This window comes from Papaver somniferum, chromosome 5 (genome assembly GCF_003573695.1).
Source record: "Papaver somniferum cultivar HN1 chromosome 5, ASM357369v1, whole genome shotgun sequence".
Lineage (NCBI taxonomy): Eukaryota > Viridiplantae > Streptophyta > Magnoliopsida > Ranunculales > Papaveraceae > Papaver > Papaver somniferum.
In genome coordinates, this window is record NC_039362.1 from 10,589,196 (window position 1) to 10,600,628 (window position 11,433).

The 11,433-nt window shown below is 35.1% G+C and overlaps 1 protein-coding gene across 1 annotated transcript; it reads right to left on the reverse strand.

The window, feature by feature from the left end:
- Window positions 1-7,095: 7,095 nt before the first annotated feature.
- LOC113278748 lies at window positions 7,096-8,778 on the reverse strand. Its single transcript, XM_026527506.1, has one exon. The coding sequence runs from the start codon at window positions 8,776-8,778 to the stop codon at window positions 7,096-7,098; it is 1,683 nt and encodes a 560-aa protein (XP_026383291.1).
- Window positions 8,779-11,433: the final 2,655 nt, after the last annotated feature.

Sequence of the window (11,433 nt, forward strand, 5' to 3'; positions counted from 1 at the left end):
ATATAGAATAATTCTGCACCTTCACACCCAGCTATATGCTACTTCATGCATAAAAACCTCAAGGTTGAACTGATACAAAATGCAAAATTATACAAAACAACGTACCGGCTTAGGACCACGACTAATAAACGATCGAGATCCTCCCCGATGGAGAAATTGAAGACAAGCCCTACTTTCAGCATTCTTAGCAGATAATTTCTGCACAATAGAAGATTAAAATAAAAATGTCAAACCAAAGAACACAACTATGCCTGACCAAAGAGAGTATGTTCGCACTTTAGTTAGACAGAACTACTGATTATAAAATTAGTTTGTCTGGAATATCAAGTAACAGTACAAAGAAATTCAAACAAAAAAATAAAAAATATATTTTGATACACCGAAGGAATTAAACAAAGTTATCATACCTGAAATTCTGGTGTATTGAAAAGTTGAGTACACAGATAATTCCAATCTTCTTCCGAGAGGTTAGGGAACTCTGCTTGTGCTTTGGCTAGTGATCTTGATTTTTGGTACTGTAGGTGAAGATCATATATGTAGTCTGCATACCTTCTCCCCATATTGTGATTCAGGAACTTACAGACATGTGGCGCAGAGATGTCAATGTCAAATTTGTTCTACATGGCATAAAAAACAAGAAATAAATAAATCACTGGATTTCTTTCTATGCGGCCAAAAAGAAAATTAAAAATAAGTTAAAATCTTCATAGAATACAAATATAACTCACCAACAGGTAGGGAAACAAAGCTTTTCTGTCGTTCACTGGAATCTTGCTCCATTTCTGAACTTGTAAAGGAGCGAATTGGCGCACTATACATCCACATTCACTAGAAAGTTTCTGTGCGTTTTCATCAGTGGGTTTTCCATCTTCTTCTTAGACGACAATGGCTATTAGTGATTCTTCATCGTTTTAGAGTATTTTGGAACCAAATGATTTTAATTTTGAGAAACTAGGAAAATAATATTACACTGAACCTTAGAGAAATAAGGAGTTAAGGATGTAACCCAAGACCATTCTTCAAAACCATCAAAAAAAAAAACTTTAGAGAAATAAAAACCCGAGCATAATCAAATTAAAAATCCACATCTAAATTGACATAAACAATAAAAACAGTATCTTAGACCTGCTCAAAAATATTCCAAATTAACGATTTACCTGAGTCAATTCATACCAATGTCGCCCTCCATCGCTAAGCAACAAAATTACCAATCCCATTTGTACTCTCCAATTTCTCATAAATCTATTCATCGATTAGTTTGGAAAACGATAATCAGCTCCCTTCAATCAAACTAGCATATATGAAACTTCCCCACAACCATCGTTCTTATCAAAAATTTAAAATTTTCTACCAATAATCCCTCCTTAATATACCAATACAAACTCTAATTTCTTCCCTTAACCCATTAATCTTACTTTCCCTCTCTTGTACACTAATGTTTTCTAACGAAACCATCTTTCTTTTCAATTTGTGTATTACTTTCTTGACCATCAGACCCTTCTCAATCCGTAACACATCAATAACCATCAAATCTGCCATCATCCAAAACCGATTCCCTCTCTTGTGCAACTAATATTAAAACTTTACCAAATCCACAATCCACAGATCTTGTAAAAGGAAGATGATAAAAGAGAGATTTCCTCGATTCAAGAAATTCCGACAATAAATGATCTGAAAAGAGACTGGAACTAGGAGAAATCGGAGAATCTATTTTCCCTAACCTAACTAATTAGGTGCAATGGAGCTGTTCAAAGTCTTGAACTTCTTAGTCTTAGACTCTTAGCTCTATCCGATAAGTAAGGAATTTAGAAGAACAAAAAAATAATAATAAAAATACGTGTTGGTCTACCGACCAAAACAACTATACTTGTCCTATTTTTGTTCGTTTTGCTAACAGGTGTCATATGTCTATGGTGTTTATACGTTTTTTAAGGAGTAGTTTTAATTTAAAAATCACATTTCTTATTTTTTTTCATTATCAGATATTACTATCACTTACTGGTCAACCTAAATATATAAGGCGCGATTTTTGACAAAATTTTGCCTGAGCCAAATAAATTAGTTGCTTAAATGTCAAAGAATACACCGTTGCTAGAGTCTAATTTAATCAGGACAAATAACCAAAAAGAATGAGAATTAGGACCTTTCTAACGTAATAGAAGGTAGAAATTTTAATTGGTTCATTCATTTTGATGCTTCATATCTGGAGTCTAATTTAATCATGAGATATGCAATTATAATTTAAGATATGCAATTATAATTCAAAAAGGAGTTGGAGCCCAATTTGTCGCTAGGCTACCAACCAAAAGTTTTGTATGATTCTCCTAATTGTCATTTGGAGATAGTAATCTGCAATTACTATATCGAATTATTATAAAAGACGTAATTGAGAAATTGCAAGGGCGAAAGTGGAGGAGCTTCCAACTATGAACCGTGTTTTGTAATTGCCAATATTATAATGTAATGCAATGAACAAATGCTTCCATAGTTCCATCTAATTTTTATTTTTTATATTCTTTTCTATATCATTGGACGTGCAAAATCTCTTCGTCAATGATTTGATGAAATATCTTGGATTTGAATTGTGTTTCATTAAAAATGAATCCCATTTCTTATTTTGATGAGGGAAAAAAGAAAACAAGTCTATTAGGGACGGTCTTGAAAAAAAGTAGGAATCTCTGTCGAACTCATTCCAATTCCAACAGCCCAGATTCGGATTCCGTGGATTTCTATACTACTTCGTATCAACATATACATACTCGATATATCAACATCACTCGAACCGAAATCTCTTATTAATTACTTATTCAATGAGCATTCTCAATATCATTCCTTGAAGAGGACTTGAATCTCCACGCTCCTCAACACAAGAATTTGAGACTCACATGTGGAAGTGGTCTTGGTTAAGGGAGAAAGAGTTCTGATTGATTGGTATAGAAATAGAATCCACTAGATGCAGATGCAAAAGCTTGTTTAGGGGCTAAGTCGGATGAAGGAACCAAAACTAAGTGTTGTGTCGTTAACAATTGTCCAAACTTGATAAACATATTTATTTTACGTTATTATATTACAAAAATTCAACCTTGGATAATTTCCTAGTTAGGATGGAGGTGAATGCATAATTTTGCAAGTCAATGTAGTTACTTCCCATGAATGTTATGAGAAAAAACATCTTTTATGCTATCTTAGGTGGAATTCGGTATACTCTTAGGACCTATAGTGATACCTCTTATTAGTAACCATGGCTTTTATCCCAAAATTGAAACACAAGAAAAAGAGGATGTGAGTTATATGGCCACTTCAATTTTTCAAAGCAAATAGTCACTTATCTAGAAAATATATCAGGACCAAATGAACTGCGAATCCAAGCATACGTCTATAGATCTAGCTTCACTAAATTGATTTTTTTTTTCTTTTTCTTTGAAGCATGAACTTTATTAATCTATTAGAGCCATATTGCATGAGGGTATTGTATACCCGAAGATTCGAATACAGTTGGATCGAAACGCCAAGAAATTACTGAGATATTATAGTTGAGAAAAAGGTGAATATCAATCTCTGGATTAAAACTGCAGATGAGGGTAGATGTTGTAGTTGGCGTGCTGGATCTGGATGAGGTTGCTGATCATAGGCCTTCGACGAATGCTTTCCACAAGAAAAGTTGTACGTTTGATGAACATGATTGAGTCCACTAGGACTTGGTTGTTGGTGAGGGTTGTTGATACAATTGATCCGACACAGATATATCTTTGTACCCAATTGTGGTGGAGAACTACACAAACGATAATTGTTTACCTCCTTTTTTCCGGTCATATCCAAAGCTTCAACCTGAGTTTTTTAGGTTTGAATGTGGCTTGAAGTATCGTCCAATCTTTTCCCTAGAAACATTTAGCGCTAAACTAACTAGCAATGTTATTACAAATGTTACAAAAACTGAAACCCAAATATAAGTAGAGTTACAACTATTAAGTTACTACTGCTAATAAGCTGCTAAACTAAAAAAAGGAACAAAATGAATTACAGACTGTAATACCCTGATTTCGGCAGTGTTTCGCTGAATAGAATATAGGTAATGGTTTGTCCTTTCCTAACACCGTAACCTTTTCAGTAAAATTGGCTCCAAAGTTGGCAGAAAATTCTGCAGTTAAGCGTGCTTGGGCTGGAGTAATCCAGGAATTGGTGACCTTCCGGGAAGTTGCTGCAGGATAACTGTAGCGATGCCCGTTAAAAATCCCACACTGTCGGATAACCACAGTGGCTAAGTGGGAAAAATATCGGTGAATGGACGGGTCATTATAAATGGCTCCAATTTAAGGTGTCATTATAAATGGCTTCAATTTAAGGTGGTGGTATTTTAATACCCCAATTTCGATAGTGGTTCGCTGAATGGAATATAGGGAATGGTTTGTCATTTCCTAATACCGAGGCCTTTTCAACACAAGGAAAAGTTTTATTAAACTAAAGATTGTGATATATATATGCATTAAGCAAGTCCATTGGGGTGCGTATATTTGCTAATTTTCACCCCACAATGCGAATGCTAAATATATATATGCATTAAGCAAGTCCTTTGGCACAACCAACATCATATTGAAAAATACGAAATTACTTTCGCACATAGTGTTGAATTTGGGTCACATAATAAACTTCGGATCAGGAATAATAAGGTGTTATCGTATGGAAGGGTATTCATACTCTTAATATGGAATAAGTCACCTTATTGAAGAAGAATTTTTACCTCCATTAAGTTATAAAATCAAAAGTGCTAACATTGTTATTTATTTTCTACAAAATGATGCTTGTAAAGTAAACGCTACTTCAGATCATGGGAGCTTGGTATTGGTTCCTCAACCCATCTAGGAAAACAATGTAGTGCCTTTTTTTAAGCAGGAAAACAATGTAGTTTACTTGATCAAAAAATAAAAAGTTACAAAATTTTATCAAACAAAGAGTGGAAAACTGATAAAAAAAATTAATTACACAATTTAAAAGAATAAGGAGTTTAAATGAAGCAAGCTAGTAACAGTGAGGTCTACCTCTACTTTATTTTTAGAAAGACATTCACTACATCTCATCATCACTCAGGATAACTTCTACATCACTGTCAATGTACTCGACTGCAGTTTCATCTTCTTCATCACTTTCTACATCATAAATAAAATTATCATTGAGATCAGTAGGTGTGTCTACTACCTCTGCTTCTGCATCATGTCTACTAAATTCTCGTGCATCAAGATCTTCTTCTTCAACAGTTTCTAAAAGGGTTGAAACCTCGTTATTTTGGTATGCTTCTTCAATGGTTTTGTATGTTTCTGTTTCTTCTATCTCTTCCACCTCTTCTAGTTCTGGAACATCCCACAAATGCCTATGTTGCATCCTTTCTGCTACTTTCCAATTCGATCCAAATTTATAATCATCCAGGTAAAATACTTGTTGGGCTTATCGGCCATCAGCAAGCACAAATGGATCATCCTTATACCACCTGCCGCTCACATCTATACAAGTCAAGCTGTAATCCTTTTTAACTCTTTTCTTCTTTGGATCTAGATCGAACCATTCACACTTAAATAACATCACCCTATATGGATATACATACTGCAGCTCTATGATGTCGGATAAAATTCCATAAAAATCTACCTGTTTGCCTTCATGTTCCCCTTCTACAACCAGTCCACTATATTGGGTCGTACGGATGTCATCACGAGATTTGGTGAAAAACCGAACCCCATTCACAATACAACCTGAATATGATTTCACACGAGAATCCGGGCCACATGTTATAGAGTATAATTCATCGGTTGCATCAGCTGATCCTTTGTCTCGCAAATCCAAAACCTGCATTGTAAAACATTACAAACAGTTAAACTAGATCAAATCACATATTACATTAAATTTTAACTTGTTTGCATACTTACATGTCGTTTAAACCATTTTGGCAATTCTTGTATTTGACGTTGATGTAAATTGACATTAGACTATGCCTTTAATTCATTCATATGCTTGCTACACGTGAACAGGTGATAATAAATACCAAATTATCATTATCAAAGAATGCCAAACTCTGCATAAAGAATAGAGGGAAGTCACTTACTCTAAATACGGGCGTAACTCATCGCAATTATTCAACACATACCAACGAGCCATTTTTATCTCTTTTTTCGATAACTGTTTGTAAGTTGTACCACTAATTGGACGGGCACTTTGAGAAAATACATGCAACGACGTCCCTTTTTTACCATGGCCATCACATGAGGTATCGTTATTCCGTTCTTCACAGTTAAATTTAGTTTCAATACCATGGAGATACATTGTAAAGATTCCTTCACAATGTATCCTTCTGCTATAGAACCTTCTGGACGAGCTTTATTTTTCACAAACCTCTTAAGTGATCTTAGAAACCTGCAACCATATATAGATATGACTTAAACACATAGACATTCGACTTTTACATGGAAACTTGAATGTAAAAGCATGTAGTTTTGCGAAAAATACCTTTCAATTGGGTACATCCAATTATAGTTCACAGGACCAGCTATTTTGGCTTCATGCGGAAAATGCACAGCCAAGTGAACCATAACATCAAAAAATGCCGGTGGGAAGATCCTTTCCAATCTACAAAGAATCAAAACTATCTCTTTTTCTAATTTTTCCAGATACTTCACACTCAATGATTTTGCGCACAAGTCTCGGAAAAAGTTGCTCAATTCAATCAAGGCATCACAAATATCCTTATGCAAGTAAGCGCGGATTCCAACAGGAATAAGTCGTTGTAACAAAACATGACAATCATGGCTTTTCAAACCCAATATTTTGCCGTCCCTGATGCTAACTTTCCTCGAAATATTTGATGCATACCCATCCGGAAACTTTACTGACTTTAAAAACTTACAAAACTCTCTTCTTTGTTCTGGTGTCAAAGCATAAGAAGCACGAGGCATGATACACTTATCCCTTAAATCTTTTAGATGAAGCTCTGACCTAATATTCATATCTGCGAGATCTAACCGGGCTTTTTCTGTGTCTTTTGTTTTCTTATCAAGGTTTAGCAATGTTCCCATAATGTTATCACATATATTTTTCTCAATATGCATAACATCAAGCTTGTCTTATTCTAAGAAATTCCCAATATGGCAACTCAAAGAAGATACTCTTTTTTACCCAATTTAGCTCGTCACTGACACTACGCTTTCTTTTTTTACTTTTACGATTTGGGTTTTTTCCTAGCTCAACATGTTTGAATTCCTCTAACTGGTTTACAATATCATATCCATTCAATTCTTTAGGTGGAGGTCGAAGATCACTCTTACCATTAAACTGCTTGCTCCTTCTCCACGAGTGACCACGAGGCAAGAAGCGACGATGACCCAAGTAACCTATTTTACTCCTCAAACGTTGAGATGATGATTCAGAATTACATACTGGACATGCCTTGTACACTTTGGTACTCCAACCAGATAAATTCCCAAACGTTGGAAAGTCGTTTATAGTTAAAATGATTGCGACATGCATTTGGAAACTCTTCCCTGTAGAGGCATCAAAAGTATCTGCTCCAACTTCCCATAACTCCTTCAATTCATCTATTAAAGGCCGCAAATACACATCGATATCTTTTCCGGGGGCCTTGGTCCCTGGAATAAGTAATGACATCATGATGTATGGCTCTTTCATGCACATCCAAGGGGGAAGATTGTACGGAATAAGTATAACCGGCCACATGCTGTAGGAGTTGCTCATATTTCCAAATGGATTAAAACCATCAGTAGCGAGTCCAAGCCTAACATTACGTGGATCTCTTGCAAACTGTTCATACTTGCCATCAAAATCTTTCCACCCTTTAGCGTCCGCTGGATGTCTTAGTATGTCTTCTGTTTCGACGCGCTTATCCTTGTGCCTACCCTTGTGACATCGCATTGCAGATGCCGTGTGTTTTGACATAAATAATCTTTGTAATCTAGTCTTCAAGGGAAAGTAACGCAAAACCTTCTGTGCAACTTTTTTACCCTTACCCTGATGAAAGATATATCTAGGCTCGCTGCAAACAGGGCAGTCATCTCTTTTACTATGCTCCTTCCAAAATAAATCACAATCATATTTACATACATCAATCGTTTCATACCCCAACCCCAAGTGATTTAAAACCTTTTTAGCATCATAAAAAGTTGTTGGTATACTTGCACTAGGAAAAGCTTCATTTAATAATTTAAACACCATATTAAAAGCTTTAATGCTCATATGATTGAGCACCTTAATATGCATTAACTTAACCAAAAAATTTAAGGACGACATGTTGCTGCAACCTGGGTGTAATTCTCTCCTTTCTTCTTCTAATAATCCCAAAATTGACTCAGTTACTTTTGGATGATCATTATTAGCATCAGCTCTTTCCACGGGCTCTCCTGAAGATCCATTATCAATAGGTATTGGTAAACTTAAGTTATCTATCATCTCAAACATTTCATCCGGTTCGGGCTCTTCATTGTGCTGCATACTAGAGGTAGCTTCATCTTGCCTATTTGAATGTGGTAAGAAATCATTAAGGTTTAGCTTTTCACCATGATGCACCCACACTTGATAACTCGGGGAAAACCCGTTAGACCTCAAGTGTCGTTCAATCAAATCTAACTTACGTTTCGGGTTTTTATTCTGACAACTGCGACATGGACATAGTATTTTCTGCTCGGCATCAGTGTAATTCTTTGCTACTACCATAAAAGACTGGATACCTTTTACATATTCGTCGGAAGTTCTATCTTTTAGCCGAATCCAACTCCTATCCATCTTTGGTTTCCAGTAGTCACTAGCAAGGCATGTTAAGGTATCACCCAAAAGTAAGTAAAGGCATATAACCGGTATACTTATACTAATCAAAGAAGTATATATAGCTAATGTTCAAATATCATGAAGAACAAAAAACAATCCCTCTTATCATAAAGTTTCTTTTTAAATATTACTAAAACATAAAACAAGCACAAAAATATGATCTTCATTTTTGAGAGAAAAAACTCTGACATCAAAGTTTTTCTATTACTCTTTGGCCTGTCTAACAGTCTTCAAAGCAACGGATTAAGAGCAAAAGCAATAAAGAAAGCTAAATATTATAATACAACCAGGGACAAATTTAAGCAATATAGTGACACACTGACACTAAAAGACAACTGATAACAATACCAGATTGCTTCAATCTATTTTCTCACTGTTACAGGGAATCCGTGATAACTGACAACAACAAACAGAGTTCTCTCCGACGACGTACTCTACAAATATACATTTGAATAGTGACATGGAAATTTGACATGTCTCTTTTACATGTTGTCTCTAAGATATTATAAACCTCCACCAGCAGAAGCCGACCAAGACGAAACGTAAACAATTGGAGGAACCTTATTCAAAAATGACATCTTCTAAATCCACATATGGTGGACAAAGCCCAAACTTTGTTTCCAAATTTTTCACTAGACCAAGCAATTTATTCACCCAGACCAAGCAGGTCCGGCCAACCTTAAGCAAAACACATTACCTATCGATTCAAATGCTAAAGGCACTAACACCTCACATGCCACCATTGGTGTCATCGCTTAGCATCACAAGGTCAGTATTTTGCTGCTCAACGGTACAAGGTTTGGAACTAACTACTTCTTCGTACATGGTCCTGATTTGTAGTCTCTTACCAAACTACAGAATTATATATAACGGATGAAAGTTAGATAGTCCAGTTATGTGAGCTTAAACTGCACCTTTATTCGTGTGTGTAGCCTTGAGATTATGGAGTTTTGATGGAAAATTGTAGGCTAAAGTGGCGGCAATCCCTAACCATAACATTTTATCTCTTTTGTACTAGTACAGGACATTGGTAAACAAAGACGTAACCTACTAATGGGTTCAAAATATAGCTGATCATGGAAGTGCGTAACATGAGTACAAATATATATATATATATACATATTACTTTTTAGCCTCAGGAATCTTTGACAAACTTGGACCAAATAAAACCCTTATAAAACCCCTTTTCTCATTCATCCAAAACCAAATTTATCGTTCAAGGTTTCTCTTTCTAAGCTAATCAATTAGGTTACACATTACAGAAGTTTAAAAGAAACATTAAGATTTACTAAACAATCTAGGTAATCAGAGAAGTAATCAATTATAATTGTAAGTTACTAAGGTAGAAAATCTGCCTACATTTTTCATGCAGAACATCCGCAAAGTAAATTTCAGTTGGGAATTTCAATTTAGGTCCCAAAATTGAAGAGCAACAAAAATTGACTTCAATAAGAATATAAAAGATTCAAACAATACATAATGGAGCAAAAAAACAAAATGAAATTGCAATTAATGGAAATAGGTTGAAGATAATACCTGCAACTTCCAATTGATTTGTAGCAGCTTAATATGAAAATACTCTTTTAGGGAAAAAAACCTATTAAAATTGCGCAATAATTTATTTTTAAATGTTCAAATTATCAGGCAGAATTTGTTGAACAATAATTATTTGGTAAAAGAATAATACTGATGATATCTATGGAGAAAGGAGAATATCAGTTAGTGGAAGAGAAGGTGTTTAAACCCTTCGTGGGTTTTAGTAGTGGCGATGGTTGGTTTGGGGAGAACAGGTATTCAGGAGGAGAAACATCATTTTGTGGGAAATGTTATCATTAGAGGGTCGCCACGTCTGCACACGTTTTCCTCCAGGTCGTGGTATTTTCCTCGAGATCCAAGCTAAAGGTGAATAACAAGATTCACAATATATGAAGCACCGTGCCACAGTCCATTGAGATTATTTTATATAATTATAGGCAGTCAACGAAAATGCATCCATTTAGGAAAAAGCTTATGACTGGAAAATTCTAAAACATAAATACTCGTGTATTGGGGTAATACCAATTTCTGCGAGGCTAGCAAACCACAGCGGCAGTATAATAGGATTACTATGGGCAATTGAGAGTTAAGATCTTTAACTTTCTACTGGAATTTTTTCAACTAGAAACTCTGAAACTCTATTTTGGATTTTATTTTGATTGCACCAGTTTGATAATTTGTTGCTCAAATGTAAGGCCGAAACATTAGTGTGCGCAAGGAAGTACTCGAAGAATGAGTAATCAACTTGTTCCCCTCCATAAAAGTAGAGAGTAGCGAGCTTATTAAACTAAAATTGCTTCATAAAAAATTATGAGATTAATTGTTCTCTAAAAATTCATCTACATTGTTAAAATATACACCTTTGTAGTGAACATGGCGATTATGATTAACTCTATTTTTTTAGTCATTTTGTCGAATGAAACCAGATAGACTTGTTAACTTAAACATGGCGTCAGAAGCAGCATATGCAATATTCGTTTTGAATTGGTACTAGATTTGTAAATTAAAGCTTATTTTATTTCTACTAGATTCTCTAGCTCATTAAGATAACCTACACCTGCAGCAGCAAGTTCCTGT